The sequence below is a fragment of the Rhamphochromis sp. 'chilingali' genome (genome assembly GCF_963969265.1).
Source record: "Rhamphochromis sp. 'chilingali' genome assembly, chromosome: 12".
In the NCBI taxonomy this organism is placed as follows: Eukaryota; Metazoa; Chordata; class Actinopteri; order Cichliformes; family Cichlidae; genus Rhamphochromis; species Rhamphochromis sp. 'chilingali'.
The window spans coordinates 29,077,944-29,092,665 of record NC_137939.1 but is presented as its reverse complement, the minus strand read 5'-3'; the positions used below and the strand labels follow the sequence as shown (position 1 = coordinate 29,092,665).

General features: G+C 45.4%; 1 protein-coding gene across 1 annotated transcript; it reads right to left on the bottom strand.

Annotated features, from left to right (window-relative positions):
- Positions 1-424: 424 nt before the first annotated feature.
- LOC308407323 (atrial natriuretic peptide receptor 1-like) lies at positions 425-7,342 on the bottom strand (the record flags this gene model as incomplete). Its single annotated transcript, XM_080898890.1, has 5 exons — positions 425-682; positions 3,567-3,707; positions 4,023-4,114; positions 4,329-4,427; positions 7,192-7,342. 5 exons carry the CDS (start codon positions 7,340-7,342, stop codon positions 425-427), a joined length of 741 nt encoding a protein of 246 aa, XP_080755016.1.
- Between the last annotated feature and the right edge of the window lie 7,380 nt (positions 7,343-14,722).

The following is a 14,722-nucleotide window of genomic DNA, read 5'->3' as shown; positions in this document are numbered from 1 at the left end:
GTCATCTGGCCTTCTTCTAAACAGAACTCTACTGGAAAACATAGATTTACCAATTACAGACACTACACAGTACCCTGTGAAGGTTGATATATATAGTTTAAATAAGCTGATGCTGTGGATGATAATGTATGCATTTATAACCCTTTTGAGCCAAAATTCTCTCCATAGATAACCACCTTTGTGTGTCTGCTTGGCCTGATTGACACTGTTGGCGTGTGTCTGATGACAGAATGTCGAACTTTCTTTGTAATACTTGGTATGAGTGAGACTTTCCAACTCAAAAGTTGAGGAAGGAAATTAGTATGAGTTGAAATTTTTTTTATGTCAGGTGACAACTAACTATGTCTTTCAGCTGTTAAAGCGCTACCTGCAACAAACTAATTTCTCAGATTCTCTTAGGTTAATTTATGCTGGCAGTTATTGGCTACACATGCTGGTTGGAGACAGGAACCAGATCAGGTTTGAGTCCACTGCTATGCTGGCTGGGTTGAGGACTCTTATCTCCTCCCTGCAGTCCTCCAATCATGGAGCCAAGGGTACTGCAGCTGCTGCTGTAGGTCTCCATCTGAGCTGCCATTCTCTTGCCAGGTTTGTCTTTCGGTGGCTGTGGCGAAGTTTGGTTCATGAGAAGAGACACTGGAGTGGTAGCCTTCTCGGTCAGACTCTGCACTGTCACTGATGACTGGCATAAGTACACATGGAAGGTACATTCATATTAGAAAAGATACATAGCTTTTTACACAATTCCATATGATTGTTATTCATCATAGTCGGTTTTAGTTTAGTTGTTTTTATTAACATAACACCGGAAGAGGGTTACAAGAATACCATATGACCAATCATATAACTGTCCCACTCTCATATTTTATGTTCCCATTAGTCCCAGTATATACTAAACATTAGCACTGTTTTCTGTAATCTGCCTGTAACACTCTTTTTCCACATTAAAACCAACGAATTGTGAATAACAAGGTTGGGAAATTTTCTGATCAATTTATAATGCGTACAAAATGCAATGTAGACAACAAAAAATAATATTAAAAGTATGTTTGTGATTATGGTGCTGTGGGGATATATTAATTCATTGCACCAGACTGCTACTGGCAGCAATACTGACTATGAGGTGAATCATGTACTTGCTATTAGATGATAGAGCTACACTATCTGTGTTATATAAGTGTCAGTAAATAAAATTATGTTAAATGTTTTTGCTCTCATAAATGTATTCAGTTCAATGCGTTTTTTGAAGCTTTTTAGCTATTCAATACAATTCAATTAAAATGTATTGATGCAGTGCCAAATTACAACAACAGTTGCCTCAAGGCGCTTCATATTATAAGGTCAAGACTCTACAATAACACAGAGAAAACAGAGAAAATGCCAAGAATCATATGATCCCCTATGAGCAAGCGCTTTGGTGACAGTGGGAAGGAAAAACTCCCTTTTAACAGGAAGCAACGTCCAGCAGAACCAGGCTCAGAGTGTGAGGGGAGGGAGCCGAGTTGGTTAATATGGAGAGCCAGAGATGAATAACAATTAAGAATGGGGGAGATGAAGAGTGGGGCACAATGAGTGAAAAAGGGTGAGCAAAAAAGAAACAGTCAGTGTATTGAGCTAAGAGAGGATTCAGCCCTGGCTATATCAACAAGGAAAGTCTGAAGCCTAATCTGAAAAGTAGAAAGGGTTCTGTTCTATTGGTGTGATGCAACAGTATGAGGTCTTTAGATTAAGATTCTATTCTGATGTTAAACATGGGCTAAAGAGGCAGGCCCAGGGAAGGCCGTCATCACACCGGGCAGTAATTGTGTAAATGGCCTGTATTTGTATAGCGTTTTACTAGTCCCTAAGGACCCCAAAGCACTTTATACATCCAGTCATCCACACACTGGTGATGGCAAGCTACATTGTAGCCACAGCCGCCCTGGGGCACACTGACAGAGGCGAGGCTGCCGAACACTGACCACCACCAGTAGGCAACAGGTGAAGCATCTTGCCCAAGGACACAACGACTGAGACTGTCCAAGCCGGGGCTCGAACCGGCAACCTTCCAATTACAAGGCGAACTCCCAACTCTTGAGCCATGATCTACCTCTCCTATTTCAGCAGGTGCCAGGACCTGAAGAGAGGAGGTAAGCAGTGAGCAGGAAGTAGCACCAGAGATGAGTTGGGAGCTGCCGGTCTGCATGTGCCAAAGTGTTTGTGTGCAAAACAGTAATAAAAGACCGTACTTCACCGTGACCCTCTGGCTGTGTGTGAGGTCCTTAGTGCTCCAGTTGTGCCCAAAGCGAATCTGCGTGATGACGGATATGTGACCTGCACAACTGGTGGAGGCACTAGCACAAATGGTGGTGGAGCTTGCGATTATGCACTGGGAGCAGCCAGTGGCCACCGATAAAAAACACGTAGAACCAGTCCGAGAGCCAGACAAAGGTACCTCCCACAAAAGAGGAGGCCCAGTTAGTGAATATGGTGGTCCTGGAACAATTCATGGAGGGGCTCCCAGCGGGAATGGCAGAGTGGGTCTGCTGCCACCAGCCCTTGGATCTGGCGGTGACCCTGGCCAACGATCACCTAGCAGCACGGCCAGGGTCTCTAAGGGAGCTCCTGCAGCTGGAGGTTGGGAGCCGGGCAATTTCAGCCCCGAAGAGGAGGTTCCGGAGCATGTCTCAAGCTTGGCTATAGTTACTGCAGCTGCTGAACCGGATCCGCATCCCCTTCTGTTTCCACCCCCTTCTTCTGCTGATGCGACTCTGATTTGATTTGATTCAATTCAGTTTTTTACTCAGAAATATTATAATTATGATTTTTTATGAGTACATATCCATATTTTTATATCTATGTATAAAAGCAAAGCTGACACTTGTGAAACTTCATCAGAGGTGGGTGTACCCCTCTTCTTGATCTATAATAGCTGGGATAGGCTCCAGCCTAACTGTGAACCTGAATTGGATAAGAAGAAGATGGATGGTTGGATGGATGGAGAACACTGACACACACTGGAAGATGTGTTGCATTGGAATAGGAAAGAGCTTAGAAAAAGTGCTTAAGCAAATGGGTGTGAATGGGTGAATGAGGCAAGTTGTGTAAAGCACGTTGAGTGCTCAGAGTAGAAAAGCACTGTATATTAATGGTATATTTAGCATAAGTCAATGAGAAAATAATGCTAACATCTGGAACGAGATTGTAACATGCTTTTGAGAACCAGTTTTCATTAGCTTGGTGGTTACACTGTGGGTTAATTGGTGTAATACCCACGTGACACAATTGCAGTAAAACATATACATACAGAACACAAACATAAAAATATCAAAACAAAATTGTAATACATTGATGAAAATGTAAATTTATAGACACCTACAGTTGGTCAGGGAAGATGTAATACAGAAATAATGGGGAAATATTAGTATGAACCTGTTTTTATACAACAAATGAATGACTACAGTGCTATTCACAGCAGAACAAACATTTAAGGCTCAGTGTTAAACTATGTAGGACAAAAGCTGGAGGACATGCACGGATGCTTCTCTAATGGAACATATTCAGAATATTAAAGCACTTTAACTCACATTGCTCACAGATACCTGGCTCCCTGCTAACATTTTCTTCTTTCTGGCCATGTTGGGATTCCAGTGGCAAACCAGACTGTCATTCTGCACGCTGTAGTTCTTGTGGCCAATCAGCCAGTATGTATACATTTTGCCCTTACCCTGGCAGGAGAAGACCACGCGTGAAAAAGGAGCAATGACAAGGTACTGTTCACCAAAAAAACCAAAATGAAAACTAAGCACTGCATATTGTTTGTGTATATGTGGAAATTTTAAGAAATCTCTTAAAGTAGACTTGTGTTGAACATGAAGTAAGAAAATGTTTTATAAAAACTTGGACTAAAGACTCTTTAACAAACATAAAATTTCCACCAAATTTCACTTTTTTGTCTTTTAATTTAAATTTGGGAACGTTCTTAAAATAAATAAAATAATATTAATGATAACATATTATGGCATAGCTGGAAATTATTTTACCTTAATCTCAATCTCTCCACGAAGCTGCAGCTCATAAGCATTGTCTTTGATCAGAGCCAGGTATGCTTCTGAACTGATGTGGATTTTCTGAGCTGGCATAAAGAAAAATTAAAATCAACAGACATCATGTAAAGATTTAAGCTTTTCTAGATTTGTATTTGTATATTTGTGCAAGAAAGATCCAAGAAAGCTGTTTTTGGTACCAAATTCCAATACAACACATACAGTCTATTTAGTTTCATTTCATGTCCACTATATTGTGCTATATTGTGTGTGCTAGTGTATACTGGGACTAGCTGCACATACGCAGGCTGGTTGATTCCATTCTAGAGGCTGTGTTGACGGTATCTCCAAATAGACAGTATCTTGGCATCTTGTAGCCCACTATTCCTGCCACACATGGACCTGCATCGCAGGAGAAAAAGAAGCAACACTTTACAATCTTCTAAAAAAAAACCTTTAGCACTAAACATTCAGAATATTCATCAATGGAAGAAGATTGGGGAAAAAAGCAACGACATATCAACTGTAATTTTTGTAAAATGTGTGGTGGTGGGGTGTGGTTTGTGGCTAAGCTGGGAGGGGTGGTGCCAGGGTGCCAGCCATCACCTAATTGTGCCTTTCCTATTTTACACAATAGGACACTGGGAGTGAGGGGCGTGTGGAGACAGGAGAAAAGCTGCAAGCAGCAGTCAGAGTGACATTAAAGTGGCTAAAAGAAAGCATGAGAGATATGCCTGAGCGACGGCGCACACTAACCAACCTATGGCTACGTGCATTGCCCAACTCACGGGAACTCATGCAAACGCCACGACACTTCTGCCGGGTGGATCTTCTAGGCGGATGGTGTGTGTTCTGTGGATGGGCTAAAATCTGAGAATTTACACTGGATGATAAAGTACTTGTATTACTCTCCTTATCCAAATGAAAGTTATTTGCCAAGTGGCAGGGACCTTTTGTGGTCATGCAGTGAGTGAGGGATGTTGACTATAAAGTGGTGCATTCAGACAGGGGTGGAGCAAAACACATATAGCACCCCCACCCCCTTAAAGCATGGAGAGAGACAGAAACTGTATCTCTGGGGAACCTGGTGAAAGACCGTTGTGATAACCATCTCACGCTGGTTCAGACAACAGCGTTTTCCAGATGCATTCTCTCACTTGCCCATTCACACCACACTCACCACTTTGAAACTCACCCAGGTATAACACTGTGTTCATGGTCCTACAGATTATCTGTACATAAAAGACAAGTAGTTCAGAAGGAACTGGCTGTAATGCTGGAGATGAGTGTAATAAGAGAGCTGCACAAAGACGGCTCTATATGCTCGTGCGCAGACTAAAACAAAGTGAATGAGGTGTCATTGCTTATCCCATGACGCAGGTTTTTATGTGTATATAGGCTAGGTGCATGTTAGGTTCATAGCTGCCAGCCATCACCTAATTGTGCCTTCCCTATTTTACACAGTAGGACGCTGGAACCAAGGGCCATGCACAAGAAGGGAGCTTCCGCTCCCTTAAGGCCAAAACAGAGAGAATGAGGAGGAGCTTCTTCCCCCAGGCTATTCGGGGCCTGAACCAGGTGTAGGACTGGACTCTCCCAAACACGTCACTATAAGACTGGACTCTCACACACGTCACCACACGCACCACCACACATTTCCTATAATCCTATAATTCCTATAATTTATAATCCTTATCTTTATAATCTCTTCTGCTATTTGCACATTCTTTACTGTAAATTCCTAAGTTAATTTGTAAATTTTTGTAGTAAATTGTAAATATTGTAAAACTTTTCTTCTGTCATTTAATGGTCGGGCATTGTACAGCTACAAGCATTTCACCCCCATGTCATACTGTGTATGGTTGTGTGTGTGTGACAAATAAAATTTGAATTTGAATTTGAAGAAGCGGTCAGAGCAACATTCAAGTGGCTGAAAGCAAGCACGAGAGCTGCGGCTCACACAGCTGTGTGTGTGCCAAGCAGTGAAGACTGTCTGAACTGCCATACTCCATGTTAGACTTGGTGTTTTGGGTTTGTCAGTAGCCTCTTGTGTTGCAAAGAAACTGAAATACAAATTCTAGTCAAAATCATCTGTTGCTTTATCCATGGAAGTTAAAAAAAAAGTACCTTTTTCAAATTTTTACAATCTTCCCTTCATGGTTGTCTCTTTGTGCACACCTGGACTGCTCCCAGCACTCCATATAGGCTCCTTATAAGTCCTGTTCAAGAACGTATACATGAACAACAAACTTAAACAGAGCCCAAAGATCAGTTTCTGTGTCAAAACAGAACCAATAGCAAACTGTTTCTTCAACTGAAGAATTGAAACCCTGTTGGTTTACGCTGTGAGTGACTGCCTTGCAAAAATCTTGGCAGCACAGATGCAGCACACTCATCCATTGTCACAAGTTGCAAGAACATGAGAATCTGCTAACATGTCCAAAGGAGAACATGCAGCTGTGGTGCATAAGGAGAAAGTACTTTTGAGTAAGTACTGCACAAGGAGACAACCTTCAAGAGGAGATTTGGCAAATGTAAATCAGATGTTCCTCAGACTTTTATATACTCACATATGTGGAAAGTACAAGATTGAATTAATGCTGAATAATGCTTAAGGAGCTATAAAGACTGTGTAAATCCACAAACAATGTGGACAACTTGAAATTGTTTGAAGAGTAAGTGTATACTGTATGCAAACTAAAAAGCACTCAAACACCTGGATATAGGCTTTGCATCTAAGAGCTACTAAGTGTTATTGAGTTTACCTGATGTCTATCATCTCCAATAAATTTTGTGGCTTTGTTCTGATGGTACACAGTTAAAGCTCCGTGAGGATGCCAACATTTCTATGTTTAAGATTTTCAACAGAATCGTCCTCTGAGGATTGTGAATTGTTGAGGATTGTTGCTTTTTAATGCCATTTTTATATTGTTAAGCACTTTGTGCAGCATCGGCTGTTTGAAATGTGCTATATATATATAAACTTGACCTTGACCTTGAATATCCAGGAATCGTAATCTGATATGGTTCCTTTACTAGATGGTACTTACCACAAAGCACCTGACCAAGGTCACTGTAGTGATTCACATTTTTATCAATCCCCACGCAGATTCAAATTTTCTATAACACAGAAAACATCTGCTGTATCTTAATAAATTCCTCTGACCTGTGTGGATGCCAGCTCTGAGCTGAAGCCTCTCATTGGGCATGTGAGGAATGGAGACCTGTCTGACGGCTGCTACCAGATCCAGAGCCATCTTGGCAATTTCATCCACATGTCTGTCTCCGTTCCTTTCAGGTAGGCCGCTCACCACCATGTATGCATCTCCTATAGTCTCCACCTGGATTAACAGATTTTTAGAACTACATAAAATATACAACCTACTCATGTCTAGGAAAATGCCGGGATCGGTGTGGGATCGACTCGTCTGATTTATATATTTTGCAATACCATATTTTCCGCACTATAAGGCGCACTTAAAATCCTTTAATTTTCTCAAAAATCAACAATGCGCCTTATAATCCAGTGCGCCTTATGTATGAATTCTGGTTGTGCTTACTGACCTCGAACTGATTTTATGAGGTACACGGCGCTCAAAAATCTGGCAAAAATGTTTTAGTACGACTTTGGTAAGCTACGAAGCCGCACCGCTTGATGGATTGTCGCAGCATTACGGCTACCGTAGTCAGGAGCCTTGCAGAGTAATCTGGGTCCAAACTCTGCTTCAGGTCCCAAAGTCAAACAAACACTGCAGCATCACTGAGAGTTAAAAAACTGTCTAAATTCTTTCATCTTTAACAAAATGATCAGCTATGCTGCTTTACCAGGTGTAACAATTAAGTTTAACATCCAGGCATCCATGAAAACAGAATTTATTATACTTAACAGAGTTAGCAGGAAGTTAGCTCGCTAGTTTCCACCTAAACATGATATACCATGTTCTGACTGAGAGATTTCTGAAAATTTCTGCTATCACTTAAATGAAGGACCCTCCAGCAGGAACAGAAGATGAAGAAGAAATGAAGACAGAAAACTACATAAATGAAGACAGAAAACTAAACAGCAGTGATGTTTGTAGGGTTAATGAAGTTGGGCTAGCTGGTATATAATGATATACACAGCTATGTTAGCATAGCATATACACAGTGAAGCTGGAGGATGAACGCTAACTTTTTTCCACTCGATAAAAGTTAACGTGAGGGTTCCCGATGGTTAGAGACAAATGCAATCGCATGGCAGGATGCTGTAAACGGACCAAACTTCAGTCAGGAGAACAACTGAGAAAATCCATCCACAATACGAGGTTAGTCATTAATATACTGCAACGACATTAGGAATCGATGGTATGGAAGTGGAGGAAGCAAGAAGAATGAGCTGAGTAAAGTTTGACTAATCTGACTGTTTTGTTTCGTTTAATGTGCCTTATAATCCGGTGGAGAGAGAGGTGGTCAGATTGTCCCAGGTGGGGTAGGGGTGTCGCTTTGCAGGTTTACTTGATGTTACTGTACACACGCTCCAGTATCCTGTGCCCCTGGTAGGACGCTTAACATGATGGTGGAATTTCGAGTTTACTGATTTCAAACATGGCTTATTAAAATCCCCAGCAACGATAGGGATGCCCTCAAGCTGGTCTCTCTGCTGTTTACTAATGATAAGTTTTAGGTGATCCCTTACCAGAGTCTTTGTTGCAGTCCTGGCGGTGAAACATCAGATATTTGTAGATGGAGCCAAGATTCAGTTATAATCAGTAGATAACACGCCCGGACAAAATGGTTGTAGTAAATCTTTGATTGTAGCTCTTCCATTTTGTTTGTGTGGGATCTGTCGTTAGTTAGGAAGATGAATGGAAGCAGGGGTTTGTGTTGCTGCTTTTGCAGTTGGACACGATAGCCAGCTCTGCATCCCAGCTTTTTATTCCTCTCCTGCCATCTCTTGCTGTTCCTGACAATAACCGATGGAGCTCCTGGTGGTCTTGCAATCCTGATGGATACTGTGGGTCCAATCCAAATAAAGTCTAGCTTCAGGCTGAGGTCAGTGTCTATCAGTTCCTGACTACTGAAAGTGATCAGTGCATTGCAGGAACTAGCAATGAAAAAGCATAAAAAACACAAAAAGAAAAGTGCTGCAGCACGCGTCCGTTTGCATTTCAATCTTTGAATTTAGCTTATTTGAAACTTTAGTAGGATATAAACAAGGTACCCTAAAGTCCAAGTTTGTGGTGAGAGTAGCCAACAGTGAAATACTGAAAATATTCTTTGAGACTAGCTTCACACTGGAGTACTGCATTCCAAGTGAAGTATCACAATGACAACTATGTGACAAAGTACCAACATCAGGTCAGAATCAAATCACTGAGCTATGACCTGTCCATATTTGCGAACTTAGCAGAGGAACTTTATAGCATTCTCCTGTTGTATGGCGACACTTTCACATCATCTGGTATGTAGCCAGTCTATGATAAGAGCAAGACAATAGCATTTAACGCAGATGAAGAACTGATTCTATGTGACAGTCTTGTAACTCTTGGAGAAAAAAAGTTTAAAAATGTCAGAAGTTTCATGTATCTTGGTGTAGTGCAGCTGCAGGGAAGGGGTACAGCAGAGGGTTCAGCAGCAGTTCTAGGTGCACAGCCACAGTGTGCCAGCCACTATTTTAACTCAGTAAAATGCTGAGACCGGTCATGTTCAGAGAGTAAGGACAGCAGCAGTGGAAAAACGCTGGAGGAAAAGCTGCAAGTGAAGCACACGTGTAAGACAGTAATTGTGAGAATAAACACGACCTGTTCAGTTGAAACTGAGAGTCTGAAGCTGGATGGTGGGTTTCCCATGACCGTGGTGTTACATTGGCACCCAACTGTGCCTATCACACAAGATGCAAGGGAGCCGGCCAACATGCACCAACAGCAAGAGACAGCACCACAGCAGTAACTGGAGACGCTGCAGGCCCAAGCCGAGCAGCACACACAGGTAATAGGAGAAATAAAATAAAAGTAAAGTTTATTTATTAAGCACTTTTCATAGACAGGCAGTCACAAAGCGCTGTACACAAAGGTTAAAATAAACAGAACGTTTGGTAACAAAATCAACAATACAGTCAATACAAAAGGTTGCATATAAATAAAAATGTAAAATTGAAAAAGGCGTTGATCAACAGAACTTCTGTTTAAACAAAAGTTTTAAACTGCTTTTTAAAGAATCCACAGAGTTAACCAAAAGTAGTTGTGGTGGTCGACTGTTCCACAGCCTTAGTGCCACAGACTGAAAGGCTGGAGGATTTGTGGCTCCGTACCTGTTAATCCTGTCTGTTCCTGCTCGAGGGTCCGAGGAACCGCTCCAGCCATCTGTCTGGAGAGTCAGAGGAACCATTTCTGTTCCTGCTGAAAGTCCCGAGGGGTCGCTCCAGCCGTCTTCTGTTCCTGCTGGAGGGTCCGGGGGGTCGCTCCAGCCGTCTTCTGTTCCTGCTGGAGGGTCCAGGGGGTCGCTCCAGCCGTCTGTTCCTGCAGGGGGGTCTGAGGAACTGCTTCAGCCATCTGTCTTCGCTGGAGGGTCAGGGGAACCGCTTCAGCCATCTTCTGTTCCTGCTGGAGGGGCCGGGGGGTCGCTCAAGCCGTATTCTGTTCCTGCTGGACGGTCCGGGGGTTGCTCCAGCCCTCTTCTGTTCCTGCTGGGGAGTCCAAGGAACCGCTTCAGTCATCTGTCTTCACTGGAGGGTCAGAGGAACCGCTTCAGCCGTCTTCTGTTCCTGCTGAAGGTCCCGGGGGGTAGCTCCAGCCATCTTCTGTTTCTGCTGGGGGTTCTGGAGAACCGCGTCAGCCGTCTGTTCCTGCGGGGGGGTCCGAGGAACTGCTTCAGCTGTCTGTCTGTCTTCGCTGGAGGGTCAGATGAACCGCTTCAGCCGTCTTCTGTTCCTGCTGAGGTCCCAAGGGGTCACTTCAGCCGTTTCCTCATCCTGCTGGAGGGTCCGGGGGGTTCGCTCCAGCTGTCTTCTGTTCCTGCTGGAGGGGCTGGGGGGTCGCTCCAGCCGTCTGTTCCTGTGGAGGGGTCCAAGGAACTGCTTCAGCCATCTGTCTTCGCTGGAGGTTTAGAGGAACCGCTTCAGCCGTCTTCTGTTCCTGCTGAAGGTCCCGAGGGGTCGCTTCAGCCGTTTCCTCATCCTGCTGGAGGGTCCGGGAGGTTCGCTCCAGCCATCTTCTGATCCTGCTGGGGGTTCTGGAGAACCACGCCAGCCATCTGTTCCTGCAGGGGGGTCCGAAGAACTGCTTCAGCTGTCTGTCTTCGCTGGAGGGTCAGGGGAACCGCTTCAGCCATCTTCTGTTCCTGCTGGAGGGGCCGGGGGGTCGCTCCAGCCGTATTCTGTTCCTGCTAGAGGGTCCGAAGGGTCGCTCCAGCCCCCTTCTGTTCCTGCTGGGGAGTCCAAGGAACCGCTTCAGTCATCTGTCTGCACTGGAGGGTCAGAGGAACCGCTTCAGCCGTCTTCTGTTCCTGCTGAAGGTCCCGGGGGGTAGCTCCAGCCATCTTCTGTTTCTGCTGGGGGTTCTGGAGAACCGCGTCAGCCGTCTGTTCCTGCGGGGGGTCCGAGGAACTGCTTCAGCTGTCTGTCTGTCTTCGCTGGAGGGTCAGATGAACCGCTTCAGCCGTCTTCTGTTCCTGCTGAGGTCCCAAGGGGTCGCTTCAGCCGTTTCCTCATCCTGCTGGAGGGTCCGGGAGGTTCGCTCCAGCCGTCTTCTGATCCTGCTGGGGGTTCTGGAGAACCACGCCAGCCATCTGTTCCTGCAGGGGGGTCCGAAGAACTGCTTCAGCTGTCTGTCTTCGCTGGAGGGTCAGGGGAACTGCTTCAGCCATCTTCTGTTCCTGCTGGAGGGGCCGGGGGGTCGCTCCAGCCGTATTCTGTTCCTGCTGGATGGTCTGGGGGTTGCTCCAGCCGTCTTCTGTTCCTGCTGGAGGGTCCGAAGGGTCACTCCAGCCCCCTTCTGTTCCTGCTGGGGAGTCCAAGGAACCGCTTCAGTCATCTGTCTTCACTGGAGGGTCAGAGGAACCGCTTCAGCCGTCTTCTGTTCCTGCTGAAGGTCCCGGGGGGTAGCTCCAGCCATCTTCTGTTTCTGCTGGGGGTTCTGGAGAACCGCGTCAGCCGTCTGTTCCTGCGGGGGGGTCCGAGGAACTGCTTCAGCTGTCTGTCTGTCTTCGCTGGAGGGTCAGATGAACCGCTTCAGCCATCTTCTGTTCCTGCTGAGGTCCCAAGGGGGGTCACTCCAGCCGTATTCTGTTCCTGCTGGAGGGTCCGGGGGGGTCACTCCAGCCGTCTTCTGTTCCTGCTGGAGGATCCAGGGGGGGTCACTCCAGCCGTCTTCTGTTCCTGCTGGAGGATCCAGGGGGGGTCACTCCAGCCGTCTTCTGTTCCTGCTGGAGGATCCAGGGGGGGTCGCTCCAGCCTTCTTCTGTTCCTGCTGGGGGGTCCGAGGAACCGCTCCAGCCATCTGTCTTTGCTGGAGGGTCAGAAGAACTGCTTCAGCCAGGTTCTGTTCCTGCTGAAGGTCCTGAGGGGTCGCTTCAGATGTTTTCTGTCTCTGCTGGAAGGTCCGAGGAGCCCATCCAGACACCATCAGCGCCACTAGATCCTCCACCGTTGCCTGCAGTTCCACCACCTGCAGTTTCCACACTGTCGCCTGCAGTTCCACCACCTGCAGTGCCACCAACTGCTCCATCACCTGCAGCTGCCACATCTGTGCCATCTCCGTCCTTCACGTCCTGCTCGACTTCGTTCAGCTCCTCACTGTCGCCAGCCACTTTCCAGACTGCTGGCCAGATATCTTCGCCGTCATGGTCGGCCTCCGGACTTGCTTCGTCTGTGCCGCCGCCATCCACGTGGTCAGCCTCCGGATTTTCTTCGCCTGCTGCCTTTTCCATGGCCGCCCGCCGGACCGGTTCAGTCACCTGTGCCGTTGCCACTCTCCTTGTGGTTGGGCCCTGAACTGTTTAGCAATGGACTGTTGTGCTGTTGCCTTCCAGGTTGGTCACCTGAACTCTATGTGAACGTGTCCATGAGCTCCAGCATTTTCTGTGGAATCTGTTTCCTGTTCCTGCTCATCATGTCCTGTGTTTCTCTGGTTATCATCTCATGTTTCTCTCCGCATGTTATAATTCAGGTTTGTTTACTGGGTTTCCCAGTTCAGAGTATTTCTTAGTTCTGTCCCTGCCACCCTTGCTTTTGTTTGTTTTCACCTATTGTAAATAAAGCTCACTAGCATCACTGCCTATGCCTGCATTCTGGGTCCTTCTCTCATAAACTCCACACATCTGCCGTAGCAGCCGTGACATGTTTTATTGTGAAGGTCTCACGTTTCCATGTTCAGTGTGTCTACCTGTGGCGTCATGTTAATTCGTGTCAGTTGTGTTCCCAGAGATTTTCCTTGTTTGAGGTGACCAAATACTTATTTTCCACCCTGATTTACGAATAAATTCTTTACAAATCCTACCATGTGAATTCATGGATTTTTTTTTCACATTCTGTCTCTCACAGTTGAAGTGTACCTCTGGTGCAAATTACTGACCTCTGTCATCATTTTAGGTGGGGGAACTTGCACAATCGGTGGCTGACTAAATACTTTTTTGCCTCACTGTATTTAGTGCAGATGGATCAGTGACAACCGGTTCAGCCATGCAGTCTCTTGGTTGGCTTCATCAGATCCACAGTTGATTGCTGTTTGTGTTCCTGTGTGTGCATCCAGAGAAATGTAAATTGTAACTTTGCAACTGTTCAGTAAGGCGTGCAGGCTGTGAACAACTTTTCAGTTTCTGATAAACTTTAATGTGCCTTATATTATTGTGTGTATGCATGTGAACCACATCTCTGTGCTGCCTTAAGAAGCAGTAAACCCATCAACTGTGTCATGATTCTTTGTCTGCATTGAGCCTGGAGGAAACATAGGGAGTGCATTCGAACCGATGTGATTATCACCAAGTGTAGCTGGCATGGTAGTTTAGAGCCTTCACCACAATAGCAACACAGCATAATGAACAGGATCCATACTGTCTTAATATCATTCTTTGCAGCAGAGACTTCAGGCTTCAATGATGGCTGCAGATAGAGAACCAGGGAAACTCAGCTGCAGCTTTTCAGACTGATTAGTAGTCTGAGGAGCAGCCCAGAACCCTGCTCTGTCTCTTCTGCAAGTACTGCAAAGGTTCTGTTGAGGTTTCCTTGTGTGTAACGGCACACACAAAATACCTAAATCAGGGAGGACTAGAATGTATGCTAGGGCAGCGGTCCCCAACCCCCGGGCCTTGGACCGGTACCGGTCCGTAAGTCGTTTGGTACCGGCCGCGAGAGTTGAGGCTCAGGTGTGAAATGTATGGTTTTCAGGGTTTTTATCGGTTTTCAGCGTTATTTTGTTATCGTTTTTATCGTTAACTTGGTTTTCCTGGGTCTTTTCAAGTGTGTTATGAATAAATCTTCTTTTTTTCGGTACCGGTACTAGTTTTATTTTGTTGTATTCATCCGCGACACCTTAAAGGCCGGTCCATGAAAATATTGTCGGGCATAAACCGGTCCATGGCACAAAAAAGGTTGCGGACCGCTGTGCTAGGGTGTTACTGATTGACAGTGCATATTGTTACTGAAATCTGTTTAAGCCTGAGCTACAACCAAAATTAGGCTTTACAGAGGTATACTGAAAGGCTACAACTACTAACTAGCAGAT